This window comes from Canis aureus, chromosome 21, assembly GCF_053574225.1.
Source record: "Canis aureus isolate CA01 chromosome 21, VMU_Caureus_v.1.0, whole genome shotgun sequence".
Lineage (NCBI taxonomy): Eukaryota > Metazoa > Chordata > Mammalia > Carnivora > Canidae > Canis > Canis aureus.
In genome coordinates, this window is record NC_135631.1 from 41635795 (window position 1) to 41652823 (window position 17029).

At 46.6% G+C, this 17029-nt stretch overlaps 1 protein-coding gene and 1 long non-coding RNA gene across 8 annotated transcripts in view; one reads left to right on the top strand and one right to left on the bottom strand.

Moving 5' to 3' along the window:
* ATXN7L1 (ataxin 7 like 1) overlaps positions 1 to 3143 on the bottom strand; it is a 244795-nt gene extending 241652 nt beyond the window's left edge. For 6 of the 7 annotated variants that reach the window (XR_013360369.1, XM_077864002.1, XM_077864001.1 and 3 more), the window contains exons 1-2: positions 2929 to 3143; positions 2327 to 2395 (exon numbers count right to left, since the gene is read on the bottom strand). Coding sequence is in view for 6 of the 7 variants with exons in the window: in XM_077864002.1 (XP_077720128.1) it covers positions 2327 to 2395; positions 2929 to 3109 (250 nt within the window). In the remaining variant the exon portion in view is untranslated. The remainder of the gene's footprint in view (positions 1 to 2326; positions 2396 to 2928) is intronic. The other variant, XM_077864000.1, reaches the window with a different exon arrangement.
* Positions 3144 to 3693: 550 nt separating this feature from the next.
* LOC144293477 (uncharacterized) overlaps positions 3694 to 17029 on the top strand; it is a 32375-nt gene continuing 19039 nt past the window's right edge. Inside the window, exon 1 of the long non-coding RNA XR_013360702.1 lies at positions 3694 to 3832. This is a non-coding gene — a long non-coding RNA (uncharacterized LOC144293477). The remainder of the gene's footprint in view (positions 3833 to 17029) is intronic.

The window sequence follows — 17029 nt, forward strand, 5'->3', positions numbered from 1 at the left end:
CACTTGGAATTCCTAACTCATTCACTGCCATTAAAGCCCAAACTTCTTTTCAAGACCTGCTTACTGCCAACAGCAACATGGCCCATCTCTGCATCTCACACATGTGGAGAAACACAATCACACCTGGGTCACTTTGTGTCCTGGAGACCCATCCACAAACACATATCCATCCTGAGGCCACTCACAAGGGGACTCCGACAAGAAGACCCACAGCTAGACTAATGCAACCAGTGTTTCTGGACACCCTGACAACCAAACATACCGACACAGAGTCCCAGCAGGACCCTAGATTCCTCACCATGGAAGGGGAGGTGGGTGGGGGGAGAATAGATATTTACTACTGTATCCTTCCTCTACCTATGAAGAAAACTGCATGCACCTACCAGGAAGACCTTTGGGGATTGCTAACCCAAGCTTGCTCCATCAGGCCCATGAACAAAGAGATTTCAGCCCATACATGGCTATTTGGTGAACTCGGCAATTGCATGTTACACCGAACAGTGGGTGTCCTTAATGCAAACGCATATAATTAGGAGCTAAATCTTTGTACCTTTACAGGACAAAGGCTATAATAAGCAGGATGTACCACTTGTGACTTCTGAGGAAAGGAGAGCTTTTTCATTTTTCCTTAAAAGAATCTATTTCTCATGAGGCAAAGAGAATCTGAGAACAGGAGTCTTTTGAGACGGAAGCAGGGAGGAGGGTGCCGAACATGAGTTTTGTGCAGTATAGTCAGAACTTGTCGCCCAGGCCTGAGAGGTGCCAACCGGTACCATACCATGACCTCTACTCAACTTATTTAAAGGTTTTCACAACCTCATCCTCTGCTGTGGAAACCTTTCCATTGCCTGTAGTCTGACAACAACAGAGTTCCACAAGCTCTTAAAGATCTGAAGAGTTTGTAAAGAAAAACAATTTCCAGTGATGCCTTCCGTTGCCGACACACGTGGACATTTAGCGCCAATAAGCTGCCACTTGTAAGAAGTCCACTCGACATCGTTCCCTTGTGCATCCTAAAGGCACATGGCAGGATCACACTAAGATATTTAGAGGCAAACATCTCTAGAATAAGGTTTCATTCCCAAAGTGATTAATTAGCAGGAACACTATGCTAGAGATCTGTCCTTGAATATGCATGCATTTTAACCTCCATGCTATTTTTTCTAAAGCACAAATTTTCCTCTCGCTGCATGATGGTCAGGAAATCCCTGGGCACAGAAAACCGACTGTCTTAGGTGGTGATCCACAAAATGAGTTCCGTCTTTCCAAGTCGGTTTTAACTGCCTTACAGGGTGATATCCTGGTTTACGAGAGAGACCATCCTTTGGAGTCCAAATGGCCTTCCCCTCATTCGTTTAGGATGAGCCATACTCCCACGGCCTAGTTATGGCTGAACTCCGCTAACACTTCCCACCAACCTCTTCTGCCCCCCTCACGCCTTCCTCCCACCTCAATTTCAGCCAACCATGTTTACAAGACACTAGTTAGTAAATCCCAATTCACATGAACCCATCCGTTTGTTCAGCAGAAAGTGGCCTCTGGAGTTCCTCCATGTGAAGCCCATAGACCAGAGTTACATATGGCAGGCCTGCAAACGCGAACAGGATATGATTTATTTATGACGACCATGTGTGTTTGATGCCCAGTTCCAGCAGGCTGTGGCTTCCCTCCCCTGCCTCCGTCTGGGATGACCTATCTGCTCACTGTGTCCCATTTCAGGTACTATATTATTTCCATGCTGGGGACACAGGGATGTGCAACCGGCTGGGGGCCCCGCACACAGATGCCCCTGGCCCTGCCCGCCATTCAACAATCTGTGGCCAAACAGAAAGTGGGCCGAATGTGACTTGCTGCAAAGATCTGCCATGTACAATGGTTTTGGGGGCAGAGTGGAGAAGTAGCTGCCAGAATGACTGACCATGTGGGGCTCATTAAACTGTTGTGTATTTACCCACAAGGAAGGCTGGGATGCAGGTGAAGGGAGCTCTGCTCCTCATTTCAAAGATTTCAAGCCACCCCCCCCCCCCCCAGCACCACCATTTGGCAGTGATGCTCCAAAGGTAAATGGCAGATAGGCATCAGGAGGTCCAAAGGTGGACTCCACTTAAGTGCTGTAAACTTCTGCCTTCCACAGTCTCCCCCCTTCCCCCCCAGTTGTATTTATACTTTGAAAGAAGTTAACATGAGGCAGTAGTCACCTGGGCGTGCTCGGTTTTTGACAAGGCTTAGTCACTCTGTACCCAGCAGAACAATTCACATTATAGTCGAAATCCTGTGAAGACTCTGCCACACATGCTAACACTAAAATACCAGTAGCTCCACTTACCTTCTTTATTAAGCCTCATAACCTCCCTGCTTTTTCCACCCTCTTTTCCAGCCTCTTCTAAATCTACATCTGCAGATGAAAAAGAAAAGGAGAAAAGAAAATGAGGAGAAAAAAAAAAAAAAAGATCAAAAAGGGGGGGAAAAGCCAAAGTCAAGGAGGGTGGGGGGGAGGGAGAGTGTTTATTTGCAAACAGATCGATAGAAATACTGTACATGAAAATCTCTCAAAAATTGACAATGCAACATTTTCTCCCAAGTCCGGATTGCCATCTACCTGGCCCAGATAGGTACCAAAAAAACTATGCAAGCAGCAACAGAGTAGCCTTTTAAACAGATCCACCGTGGGGCTGTGAAAGCCCACCCCGCGGGCTGCCACGGGGAGCCCGGCACAGACAGACAGACAGACAGCCGGCCCCGGCAGCAGGGCCTCTCTCTGTGCATTGATGATCTGTCTCTGTGTGTATTTATTTAGGGAGAGAGGGAGAAGCATGGACGACACCGGGGGCCACTCTCTCTCTCACACACACACTTTTTCCCAGTGGCTCTAGGTGAATGGAAAGGTTACAGGATAATAAAAGGAGGAGGAGGCGGTGGGGTTCTTACTGTCGGAGCAGTGTAATTTGGCGGCGTCGATCCAGGAGGACCAGGGCTTGCCCAGAAACGCCTCCGGACTGGGCACTTTGCGATCCAGTGTCGCCATTGCTCTTCCTTCTTGTTGCTTTTTCCCTGTTCCTTCGGCAGCAGCAGCCGAGAGACACGGGATTCGAGAACGCTCCGACGTCATCTTCGGAACGTTCCGACATTGAGTGCTCTGAAAGGGGGAGGGCGGGAGGGAGGAGGAGGGGAGGGCGGCAGGGGGGCGGGGGGAGGAGCCGGAGCCCGAGCCCGAGCCGGAGCCGGAGCCCGAGCCCGAGCCCGAGCCCGAGCCCGAGCCCGAGCAGGCGCTGGGGGCGCGGCCGCGGGGGGCAGCAGAGAGGCGCCTGCAGCTCGCCGCCCGCCCGCCGGGGAGGGGAGGGGAGGGGAGGGGAGGGGCCGTCTCCGGAGGAGGGGAGGGGCTGCCGGGGGAGGGGAGGGGCCGCCAGGGAGGGGCGGGGCCGCTGGGGGAGGGGAGGGGCCGCCGGGGAGGGGCGAAGGGGGCCGCCGGGGAGGGGCGGGGCGGGGCCGCCGGGGAGGGGCGGGGCGGGGCCGCCGGGGGAGGGGCGGGGCGGGGCCGCCGGGGAGGGGAGGGGCGGGGCGGCGCGCCAGGCCCCGGCGGCGGCGGTGCGCGCGGGCGCGGGGATGCTGCGCCCGGTCACCGCCGGCACCGCCTTCTCGCGCGCCCGGAGGCCCGAGCCGGGGTCGGAGGGGCCGCGGCGCGCAGACCGAGCGGGGCGGGGGCGGGGGCGGGGGCGGGGGCGGGGGCCGGCCGGGGAGAGGCACGACCCCGCCGAGCGGCCTCCAGACGACGGAAAGTTTCCGCACGCCGCCCTTGCAGCGCCCTGCCCTCGCCGGCTCGCTGTGGTCCACGGTGAGGCGCCCCCGCGGAGACCCCCGCCGCCGCGGTCCGCTGGGTGTACGGGTGGGCGGGGAGCCGGACGGGCTCTCCCCCTCCGAGCATCCGCCTCCCCCGCTCCTGCAGCCCGGGGCGTGTGGGGGGTGGAGGGGAGCCGGACAGGTTAGCCCCAAGAGCATCCCAAGCCGGGAGGCGACCCTGGTGGTGACCAGCTCCCGGCTCTCCTCCCACTCCCATCACCCTTTCTTTCCTGTCACGGTGGACCTGGGGACCGTGGGGGGGGGGGGTCCGCGGATGCCTTTGGGAGCTGAGACCAATGGGTGGATGGAAGTGGTGCTTAAAAGAAAAAGAAGCAGGCGAGTCAGGGGCCATCTCAGGCGGCGGGACCTTGCAAAGCCCAAAACTCAGGGTCGCGGTGTCCCCGGACGCGCGGCGCGCGGTGCGTGTCTCGGGTTCTGCGGGAACCACGGCGCAGCCCCTGCTCCAGGGCCACGGTGGCGGGAGGGCACCCTCAGCGCTCGGAGCGGGCTGCTTGCTGGGCCCAGCCCTGGAGCAGTTTCCAGCGCTCCCTGCCGTGATTCCAGGGTGGCTCCATCAGCGACCTGCGCCTGCAACCTCCGGCCGGGAATCTGACTCCCGGGAGCACTCCAGGCTTAACTGCGCTAGCCAGCTAGAAAGGAAGCGTTAGATGTCCTCTGCATTTTGGGTGTTTGGTGCATTAATTGAGATTTCTCCTCCTCTCCCTAGGGGTAGGCAAGAAAGGCCTTAAAAGTTCTGGTATCTCGTTCTCTTTCTCTCTCTCTCTGAATCCTTTCGTTTACTAGGAATTACCTAAAATATATGGGCACTCCCTCACAATCAATGTCTTTTTTATTTTCCCCAGTACCCTTTTCGTTCTTACCACTTTTGTTTCTGCCCAGTGGCCGAAGCACACTGATTTGAAGTTGCTCTGGACTGTCCTGGCTATGCCATCTATCTAATGCCTCTACACTTGGCATCCTGTGCCTCAAAGCCAGGGTTAGGATGAGCAATGAAGGAGGAGCTATGGACTGGTCTTCAGTTGTGATGTTTGTGTGGATAGGCTTGTGTTTTGTCAGACCCAGACAAGTTTGATTTGCCTCTGCTGTCTTTGGAAGGGTTTCTCCATAGGGACCACTACTAAGTGGCTAACATGCCGGCAAGTGGAGAATTCTCATTTTAAGAGTTGGTGCTATTAACAGATATTTATTACTTTTTGATTTCTTATGATATGCTAGACAATGTGCTTGACATTTCCTTCCAAATATCCATCCATCCATCCATCCATCCATCCATCCATCCATCCATCTTTTCAACCAATATTGCCTGTCACCGACTAGTGCTGTCAACAGAGGAAGACAAACGAGACTTAGCCCAGTATGGAGAAGCAGTCTGGTGGTCTCTATGGAAGAAGGAAGGTGTGAAACTTATCAACTCCTTGGAAAAACAAGTACACAGTGACTGGCCAGGGCAGTGAATAGTATGGTCTCTCAGAGTTGTGCCTACCTATACAGGGAACTAAAATCTAGTTTGGAATGACCCGAAAATGTGTCACAGAGAAGATAGGATTTGCTCTGCACCTTAGGGATTGGGGAAGATGTATCATGGTAAGGTGAAGACTGATCTTGTGAGCTGCCCTATGGAGAGGCACAGGTAGCAGGGAACTGGGGAGGCCTCTGGCCAACAGAGAGGAACTGAGGTCCTTGGTCCAACAGCCCATGAGGTGCGGTCAATAGCCACGTGACTGAGAACATTCTTTTCTCTAGTCAAGCCTTGAGATGAGACCACAGCCCTGGCCCACGTATGTGAGAGACCTTGGAGCAGAGACACCCCGTTAAGTCATGCCTGGATTCCCTTCCCCCTTCCCCCTGTAAACTATGAGTGTAAACTATTGGTGTTTGCTGTTTTAGATTGATAAATTCTGGGATAACTTGTTACATGAGAATACATAACTGATACAGAATGGTTTGTGTATAAAGTGATCAGATAACACAACAACATTGTCTGAGCAATGCTCCTTGTTCCTCTTTTGAACTTCCTGTGAGCTGTGAATCATCCTTGCCAGCTCAGTGGGACTGGTTTACTCCAGAATCTCCTACATGCCAAGTTTTGTAATTTACCTTTATCCCTGGGCATTCAAATTTTTGCTATTTAAACTCAATCACTACTTTATGGAAAGAATTCATCAAGGACAAGGTCATGATGTAACTGTTGGGAACAAGTCTTTACTGATAGCAACGCTATCACATTGGTGTCCTTACAACCCTGCCCTCCTTGAGGTGTGTAGAGAGTAAAGTGATCAAGGGACTCAAGCCCAAAGGTTAGGACCTGCCAGAAAATTCTCCTCTCTCAGGAACCATTTTCGATAATCTAAGAAACCAAAGGAAGCTTATCATCCAGAGGAGTCAGGGCATCTCAGTCTCAGAGAAACAAGGCAACAGTCCAGTATTTTAATATTAGTTTACTCTCCCAGCCAAATCTCTCAAGTAGAGATTATTTCTACACAGCATCCTGAAGCTGGTGGGACAGCCTAAATATTATTCCCTTCTAGCTGGGAGCATTTGAGTTTGTAACATAGTAAAGTATGGGCTGGAACCAAAAAGTGGGTTAGCATCTCTACAAAACAGACAGATGTTGGAGCCATTCATTGCCTGTTTAACTGATAACCAGAACGCGTATACATTACTGCAGTTAGACTTCTGGAGTATAATTGCGGTTTCCACCCTCGGCTTTGCAGTGATTCCACCGACTCTAGAGATAATAACACCAACTTTGTGAAACTCTAACCCACCTGTGACTTAGTAACTGGAGAACATGGCTGTCAATTAAATTATACCACTGGGAGCCAGAGAAGGCAGGAAGTATTGCTCATCACGCTACTAGACTTTTACACTTGACTTTTGATGAAAACTGAGGTCAACGTGGTGCATATATAGTATTATATACATGTCTAGACTTACATATCAACTATACATATGGCAGATTTATTGCAGACTTGAATTCCTTTTGGTAGTAAAGAGTTACAAAGATTGCTAGTGGCAACAAGAATCTTATACATTCTTAATAGGTATAAACAGACCTGCCAAACAGTCATTTAAAGCATATTAATATAACGTCTATGTGATAAAACTGCCTAGCAAAGGTATAACACCTTCTTCCCTTCATGATTAACTTTTGGGAAGATAAAAAGGGTGTAAATATTTTTATTGTTTTCTTATCTTTCTTAGAAAAATAACAGTGGTTGTTTTAATTAAAAAGGAGACTCTTTCGTAGACCAAATAAAGAAATCAGGTCCACAGAGATGGAAAATACCTCCTTAATCTGAATCACACCTGGTTCTGGAGAGATGTGCATCTAATACGCAGCCTGCATTCACTTAGTCTGATTCATGTGCTGTTTTACCTCATTATTGAAAAGAGAAGAGGTAATATTAGCTCTCTCATTTGAGGATATTAAGCTCCCGCTGGGGTCGAGGCACTGTGTGTGCACCCTACTTCCTACCTAGACGGTTGTTGGGAGCTCCCCGGAGGCGACGAGGAGAGAATGACATTCCATTAGAATGAGGCATCCCTGGAATTGTTTGATGTTCTTTGTCTTAATTGAATCCATCTATCCCATCTGCCACTCTTCTCCTGAAATTTATTTCCCTAACCCCCTCTCTCTGAGAATTGTAATTTTGGGGGAAATTTGCTACATACGTTGTTACCTTTTCTAAGAGCTCACCGCATCTGGAGGGCAGGTGTGCTGTCTCCCTCGCCTTGCTAGACAGGGTTGCCTGCCTCTTCCCTGCCCCTCACATGCTGCTGGATCAAAGGGGACTGGGATAAAAGACCCCCAGTAGCAAGTGGAGTAGGAATTCCAGGCTCTGGGTTGTTGGTCTCAATATAAGGCCCTCGCCACGTGTCTGGTCTAAATAAACAGGGACTCTGTTAATAAATAGAACCACAAAAACATGCAATTTGCCTTCTGGCTTTGGCAGAAAGGCCCCAAATCAGGAAAGTGCGATGTTGAGGTACAGCTGCCTTGATGCCCCTGGCAGACTCACCTGTGACTTCGTTGCTCTCTCGGGGCTCCCTAGAACCACCGTGATGCTGTGGGCTGAGGAGGTCCCCACTTCCCTGAATGTGGCAAGGCCAGGTCCTTTTCTATCCATTGCCCTTTCTCAGGGGTCAGACAGGAGTGTCTCTTTAGCATTATTGTAGAAATCACTTGGTCCTTCACCTAAATATAAATACATACCAATTTGAGACTCTATGTGGACTTATTAATTGGAGCAAAGCCCCACCCCCACCCCTCCAAATTCACCAGTTCATAGAGCTGGGGAGGCAGTGCAGAGTGGAGGCTAGAGCCCGGGCTTGAGATTGGCAGGTGTCAAGGAGAGCTGCTCTTCAGTCGTTTGCTTGAGAACCTTTCTTAATCCATCTTGACCTCAGTTTCCTTATCCATTAAATGGGAACCAAGGCTCTGCTCTTCAGATCATCATGAGGATGAAGTAAGACTCTTGACATTGAGCCCCCAGCACAGGGCCTGGCACATGGTGGACAGCCGTAAATGTTTGCTATGATTATTACTATAGTTGCAGTGCATTGTGTGGACAACAGTGGCCAGTCAGCAAGAGGCTGACCCTCTGATGCTGGGAGGGCTCGTGCTTCTGATTATCCTTCCACTTAGAATGGAAACCAAAGCTCCTGTTCCTTTGTATGGGGCTGTTGTCCCGCATCAGTTGGTGGAGACTTCTAGCAGAAGTCTTCAGCCTTGACACTTCATTTGACATGGACTTTAGGCCAGGGTGCATATCTCTTTGTGCCGGCAAAGGCCCTACGAGACTTTTCTGTTATGCAAAATCCAAAGTGTGTGTACACGTGGCCAACAAGCACATGAGAAAATGCTCTGCATCACTTGCCATCAGGGAAATACAAATCAAAACCACAATGAGATACCACCTCACACCAGTGAGAATGGCTAAAATTAACAAGACAGGAAACAACAAATGTTGGCAAGGATGTGGAGAAAGGGGAACCCTCTTGCACTGTTGGCGGGAATGCAAACTAGTACAGCTGCTCTGGAAAACTGTGTGGAGGTTCCTCAAGAAGTTAAAAATAGAGCTACCCTATGACCCAGCAATTGCACTACTAGATACAGATGTAGTGAAATGACAGGACACCTGCACCCCAGTGTTCACAGCAGCAATGTCCACAACAGCCAAACTGTGGAAGGAGCCTCGGTGTCCTTCGACAGATGGATGGATGAAGAAGATGTGGTTTATGTATACAGTGGGATATTAGCCATCAGAAAGGATGAATACCCACCATTTGCTTCAATGTGGGTGGAACTGGAGGGTATTATGCTGAGTGAAATAAGTCAATCAGAGAAAGGCAATTATCATATGGGCTCACTCATGTAGAATATGAGAAATAGTGAAAGGGACTATAAGGGAAGGAAGCAAACTGAGTGGGGAAAAATTAGAGAGTGAGACAAACCATGAGAGACTCGGGGATCCCTGGGTGGCTCAGCGGTTTGGCGCCTGCCTTTGACCCAGAGCGTGATCCTGGAGTCCCAGGATCGAGTCCTGCATCGGGCTCCCGGCATGGAGCCTGCTTCTCCCTCTGCCTGTGTCTCTGCCTCTCTCTCTCCCTATGTCTATCATAAATAAATAAATAAATAAATAAATAAATAAATAAATAAATAAATAAATCTTTTAAAAAAATGAGAGACTCCTAACTCTGGGAAACAAAGGTATGTAGAAAGTTTGGGGGATGGGGTGACTGGGTGATAGGCACTGAGGAGGGCACTTATGGGATGAGCACTGGGTGTTATATGTTGGCAAATTGAATTTAAATAAAATATTTTAAAAAATAAGTAAAAGTTTTCAATAAACATCTATTGAAATGAGAAAAAAATATATATCCAAAGTGTACTTGGAGGCAAAACTGCTTTTGCACAGCAATGTAAATAGTTGTCTTAATAGTAAGCAGATCTCCTGGGTGGCGCAGCGGTTTGGCGCCTGCCTTTGGCCCAGGGCGCGATCCTGGAGACCCGGGATCGAGTCCCACATCGGGCTCCCGGTGCATGGAGCCTGCTTCTCCCTCTGCCTGTGTCTCTGCCTCTCTCTCTCTCTGTAACTGTCATAAATAAATAAAAATTTAAAAAAAAAATAGTAAGCAGAGTGGGGTCTCTGCAAGTTACTTCATCCCTCCAAAATAAGTGTATTGTCTTTTATTAAAACAAGCTTAATACTGTATCCTACAAGTTACATGTGAATGCGTTCCCATGAGATAGTAAAGCAGTAGTAATATGGGGAAAAATCCCTGTATTTCCTTTATATGTGGACATTCCCCTGCCCCCAGATCAGTCCCATACCCCCAAATCTGAAGGCGCCTTTTCAAACAATTTTCTACATGTATACCTACTGTATATATTTATCATTACAGGGATAGGTGACATTGCTGCATGTGTGTTCTTATTTTCTCTTAAACATGAACAGCATCATTTTGTAGAGAGACATATTTCATCCGTGGTTGACAAAGAAGCTTAGCGTGAGCATAGACAAGATTGACAGGTGCAGCAGATAGTTTTGTGGATATTTTTCTGCAATTTTCCTTTTTCACACAGGCGATTGCATGCCTTTGTATACGGAAACACCTCGTTCCTTTAAACTGCTGCATACTATTCCATAAAACATTCTGGAGTCTGTCTGTTGTCCTAGTGATAGACATTGAGGTTTCTGCTTTTACAAAAACCAGAGTGGTCAACATCTTTATTTTTAGATCTGCTTCCTGGGCACACGAGGGAGTATTTCTACCTAAAAGTAGAAGTGCTGGGTATGTGCATTTTAAATTTTCATAGTTCTGCCAAATTGTCTTCTGAAGGAGCTGACTGATTCATGCTCCCATGAACTACGTAGGAATGGGCCCATTGCCTCACGCCCTGATTCCTACCCAACATTTTCAAACATTTGAATTTTGCATAATATTAGGGAAAAAACACATCTTGTTTAATTTGTGCTTCTCTCATTTTGGGTATATTTTTGAGCATTTGTTCTTCTATGTCTATTGTATTTTCACTCTGTACATTGCTGTCAGTACCTTTTGATGATTTGTTATTGACATTTTCAGATCTTTTTATTGATTCCTAGGAATTCTTTATACATTCTAGATTGAGAGCTTTTGTCTGTTTGGAAATAATGTAATTTTCTAGCCTGATGCTTGTCTTCTTTTAACCTCATGTGTGGCATCTTGTCTATACACTTTTTCTTTTGGTTGTAGTCTGATGTATTAGATTTTTCCTTGAGGCCTTTTGCATTTTGTACCTTGCCTAAGAAGACTTTCTCTTCCCCCAAGGGCACAAAATATTTTCTTGTATTTTTTTCTTTATGCTTTATAGGTTTTTGTTTTTACATTTAGCTCTGAGATATTTTTGGTTAATGATGTGAGGTTTAAAATTTAATTTTGGATCTTCCAAACAGTTACCAGTTTTTCCTGGGGGGCATGTATTGAATAGTTTAGCCTTTCTGTAGAAATAAGTCATATACTCACTTCCCAAATACATGGGTCTGTTGCTGAGCTCTCTTTTCTGTTCCGTGGCTTGGTTTGTCTTTTCCAGCCCAATTTCAGAGTTTGAATCGCTCTTGTTTTATGATATATTTTGCTATGTGTTGGGGGGAAAATGTTTCTTTTCCACAGTGGATTGAGAATACTCTGTCTTGGTCTGTTTGGGTTGCTGTAACAAATTAACTATAGACTCGGGGGCTTGTAAACAACAGAAATGTGTTTCTCACAGTTCTGGAGGCTAGACGCCAAAATGCAGTGTTCAGTGAGGGTTTCTTGGTTTGTAGATGGCCCCTTTTTACCAGGTCCCCACGTGGTGGAAAAGGCGAGCTAGCTCCCTAATGTCTCTTTGATAAGGGTTACACTGTCAAGATCCAATCTTCCTCCCCCAGGCCCCTAAGGCCTTACAACCTGAGATCATTATCTTCGGGAGTAGGATTTCAACATATGGATTTGTGGGTGGATAATCATTCAGACCACAGCATTCTTATCTCTTGAAAAGTATTTTTTATTCCTGAGAAGTGTGTTATAGGTTCAACATTTGTTCAGCACTTGTCATGAGGACATCTCATGATGTGACTGGAAACCTGACCTAACGCCTACTTCATAGGTACCATGAAGATTGGGCCCAATGGCTACAGCCAGCTTGGACTCTTGGTGAAAGCCTCCCCCAGGGTGATTTTCCAGATCAAATATCTCAGACTTAGGAAGATGAGTTGTTGAGAGATTGTTCTTCCAAGTCTCTGAAAGACCAACCCCTGTGGTTAGTGGTTGAGACTGTGGGGATATTCCCATCTGTCGGTCATCCCAGGGTGAGAAGAAGGAGTCATGGGCACAGGAGACCAGAAGAGAGGTGGGAAGTGGACCTGGGATGAGGGCTGAGCTTCCCTGGTGTGGGGAGCAGGCGGGTGAGAGCCTCTTATGGGCCAGGAGCTGGGCCAGGTAGTGTCCAGTAGGGCAACCCTTCTGGGATGACCTAGCTGTGAGTCTGGAATCCTTCAAAACCCAGTGACCAGTCATAAGGTTTTCTATGTTGTCTTTTCTTTTGCTTCCCTCAAGGTTTTAAATGGCCTGGTCTTAGGTAGCGGTGTTGTAGGAAGTTGAGTTAGGGGCTTACACCTACATGAAAGCCGTAGGTGTAAGGTTGCAAGTTGCTAGTTTTACTTCCTGCCAGTGCTGTGTGGTAGCAGCACCACTATTCAAGAGAAGATGGCAGTCCTCAGACCCCAGGAGGTGGCCAGGCACAGAGAGAGTGGGGAGCAGCCCCCAGCAGTCCCTAACACCTTTCTTCCAGCACCAGCCCGACACTCTCAAAAGGAGGAAATCCGGAAAATGAGAGGCCAGAATTTGGGTTATATTTGTATGACAGGAAATAGGAGCCTGATATCTTTAGGTTCATTAAGATAATTGCTGCAGAACTTAGAGTAAGGCGCAGGTCTCTATTGTTTGGAGGCCAGCTTATTCACAGATTTACTACTTCTCAAGAATGATACTAAGGCTATACATTTAAACTCCAATGTGGGCCAGTGTTTCTCCACCAGGGATGATTTTTCTGCCTCCCCTCCTCACTCCAGGGATATTTGGCAACAGCTGGAGACATTTCTGGTTGTCCTGACTGGGGGTGGTGTGTACATCTAGGAGGTAGAGGCCAGGGATGCTGGTGGATATCCCACCGCCATCAGAAGCACAGGAAGATTTATCCACCCCAAAATGATAGTGATAGGATCCCGAAACCCTGACGTAGGACAACTAATTTCCAGTTTTCTTGCTTTCTTTTTCATTTCCAGAGAGTGACCACCTAACCCTCAGCAACTTCTTTGCCATGACGGGCTTCTTTCCTCGCACAGAAAGCCAGTAAGAGTGATCATCCATCACTATGAGTTAAACCCAAAGTCTTTTCCCTTTCAATGTATGAAAGCCAAATTATGTAATTGAATGAATTTGTAGAAGCAAAGAAAATGGATATAGTTCTTATGCAATAATCAAGTAATATGGTTGCCTCTTTCTCTTGCTTACTCTATTAGGATGCCCATGCTAGATAGCTGTTATTGTTCCCAGCTTCTAGATAATAAAAGTGAGGCACAGAGTGGAAACAAAGCATGGCGCCCTTCCTTTGGTTTTGTATATTCCACAGTTAGCAAACACCTGACCATGGTCATTGCATAGGTTGTGTACTGCACAATTGTGCCACTTTTAAGGGAGCACCATTCATTCACAGGACAGACATCGTAGATTTATTGTGATAATTTTCTAGGCAGATGGCACAAAAGTGGCTTATTCTAACAAAATCAGGACCATGAAGCTATTTTCTAACAGAAGTAAAGTTTCTTCAAGGAAGTATGCCTCTCCTGATGCTCATGAAAGTGCTAGATGGACTAGCAGGAAGGAAGGGGGTTATTGATGACCCTTTGTATATGTGAGCAGTTAAGATGGGAGCTGTGTTGGGAAATAGTCTGCCTTGTGTGATGGAATAAATAGAACAATCTTGGTATCTAAATTTGGTTGTTCATACTTCTGTTATGGTTTAAGTCATCCTAAGCTTGGCTTGGAGGAGGAGACATTGACATGTATATCAGTTTATAAATTTGGCAGCAGGAGGTGCAAAGAGAGTCGTTTCAATTATGGATTGACCCATGATTGATTTAGCAACGCGTGTGGCCTAGTGTGTAATCAATGCTAAGGAATGGCAGGTGCCGGACTCTTAGGGGGGTGAGGGCAAACGTTGGAGCATTGATCAGCTGATGAGCTCCAAGTGGGCCCCATGCGGGGAGCATCAAATCCAGGGAGAATATTGTGAGAGTGACAGGATCCCGTGTGCGAACAGAGCCCACCTGAGCTCTCGTCCCGTGTAGCTGTGTAACCATCTCTAACATACAGACACTAAAACAAACAAACAAACAAAAAATACAGACATTACTTTCGAACAGAATTGCTTTGTTCTAACTTTGTTCTGAATCTTTAGTGTGTGCCACTTCATGCCCCTGACTGCTTCAGTTGAGAAGGCTTTCATTTTTCCACCTACGCAAATACCTTGGCATTCACAGACTCTGGCTAAACAACAACAAGAAAAGTCTCTTCTAATGCCCAATAGATACTCAAGTTTGCAAGGGAGGTGGGCTACATAAAGGATTTGCAAACCTCATTTTCTAATTGGCACAAGAGTGGTTGATGGACTGGCTTCATCTGGCCCCGTGCCAGGGACATGGACTCAGTAGTTGCTTTTGCCAGAAGCAGACAGACAGGGAGACAAGTGTGCAGCCAGGGATCGGAGAGCCCCTGAGAAGGTGCTGTTGCGACGTGTGGGAGACAAATGCAGGCCAGGGCTGCTGCCTGCTGCCGGGGCAGAAAAGTGGGGGCTGCGGGAGAAAGGCGGTGAGGGAGGGGGAGGCCGAGACTGGCCCGTGGCCCCACCTTGCATGGGGGACAGTGGCCTTCTTAAGTGAGAGCCTTGGGCCACGTAGACAATAATTCCCTCCAACAAAGCCCTTAGTGGAAAATAGGCGAGTCACGAGGGGATTTGGAATCAGGAAAGGTTTGAAAGTGTTACACAATGTCTCCAAGATGAAAATCTACAGCGAGAGAGAACAGGAGCATAATACTGTGTGTTCTTAGGCAAGTGGCATATTTCTTTGAGAAATACTTTTTTTTTTTTTTTTGAGAAATACTTTTTACTAAGAACGAAGCTGTAAAATTAGGGCTCTGTTGATAGGAACTCATCAGGTGACAAACTTGAACTTCCCAAGATCCTTTAGCCATCTGGCCGGTGTGTCTAGAAATTGCACCCGACTGTACGGATCAAAGGGAGGTGTGTGTTTGTGGTTTACTCTGATACTCCAACCCTGGGCTGTTTGCAAAGGCAATTAAACAGATTTTTCATCCTAGGTAGGATGACCACATGGCTGAGTTTGCCTGGGGAGTCCCGGATTATACAAAATTATTAATAGCTTGTCCTTTCGGTCTCAAAAGTGTCCTGGTTTTGGTGATAAATTATATGGCTACCTTAATTCCAAGTGATTTAGTGTGGACTTCTTTTGCTTACTCTGTGAATCCTCAGTGGCCAAAACGGATGCTTCTACCTCAAGGATATTTGCCCACATGCGCGTTCTGTCTTTTTGAAATGGTTGTATCTTTTCCCCTTGCATATAAAGCAATTTTTACTAAACATTCGGAAGAAAAATAAGCAGCCTAAATGAGTTACCACAGACATAGAACTACCTGTTAATATTTTGTTATCTGTCTACATAACTATATCTAGACCTATCTATTTATCTGTCATATATTTATATATATTTTAGGTCCCACTCCCCAAACTAAATGACTTTACTGAGAGTAGCATTCCATAATATACCTATGTAGATATGGATACTACATGAAATTATATATTTAGAACTATGTAATACTGTAGTCAACATAAATAGTTGAAATCATTCTTTTTAAATAATCACTTTTTTAAAAAGATATGTATATTTACATCCTTTTTAAGTAATTACTTTTTTAAAAGGATGTGTGTATTTATATTAGAGAGAGGTCAAGTGGGAGGGGCTGAGGGAGAGGAAGAGAGAATCTCAAGCAGATTCCACGCTGAGAGTGGAGCCCAATGTGGGGCTCGATTTCACAACCATGAGATCACTACCTGAGCTGAAACCAAGAGTTGGATGCTTCACTGAATGAACCACCCAGGCACCCCTTTCAAATAATCACTTTTAAAGACTGCATTGTAGGGATCCCTGGGTGGCGCAGCGGTTTGGCGCCTGCCTTTGGCCCAGGGCGCGATCCTGGAGACCCGGGATCGAATCCCACGTCAGGCTCCCGGTGCATGGAGCCTGCTTCTCCCTCTGCCTGTGTCTCTGCCTCTCTCTCTCTCTCTCTCTCTCTCTGTGTGACTGTCATAAAAAAAAAAAAAAAAAAAAAGACTGCATTGTATCCTAGTAGATGGCTATTCTTAAACTATAATGTATTTAAATCCTCAATTCAGGGCATTTAGGTTGTTTCACATATATATATATTTAATGTTAATAATATATATTATTAGTATTAATAATATATATGATTGTTATAATAAATGTCTTCTATAGCTAAATCTTTTCTCACATTCATGGTTATTTGGGATGCTTTCTTATAAATGAAATGGATATGCATTTAAAAATTTTAATTTCTTGGGATCCCTGGGTAGCTCAGTGGTTTAGCCCCTGCCTTTGGCCCAGGGCGTGATCCCGGAGTCCCGGGATCAAGTCCCACATCAGGCTCCCTGCATGGAGCCTGCTTCTCCCTCTGCCTGTGTCTCTGCTCTCTGCTCTCTCTCTCTCTCTCAGTGTCTTTCATGAATAAATAATAAATAAAATCTTTAAAAAAATAAAAATTTTAATTTCTTAAATTTGGCCAGCATGTGTGAAAATTCTCAATCCCTGCCTCACCTGTGCCTTTGATCTTTTTCATCTTTCAGCCTGACAGGAAAGAATTTCATCTATTTATTTCCATGGCATCTCTGATCATTGATGATTCTTACTTCTTTTATTAGTAAGTCACTCATTTTTCTATTAAAGTGTTCACCTTCCTCTTATTTAATTATGAAGGCTCTTTATATGTTAAATAAAGTAAACCTTTGTGTTAGAAATTGCAAGATCTTTTCCTGATGTACTATTTGTCT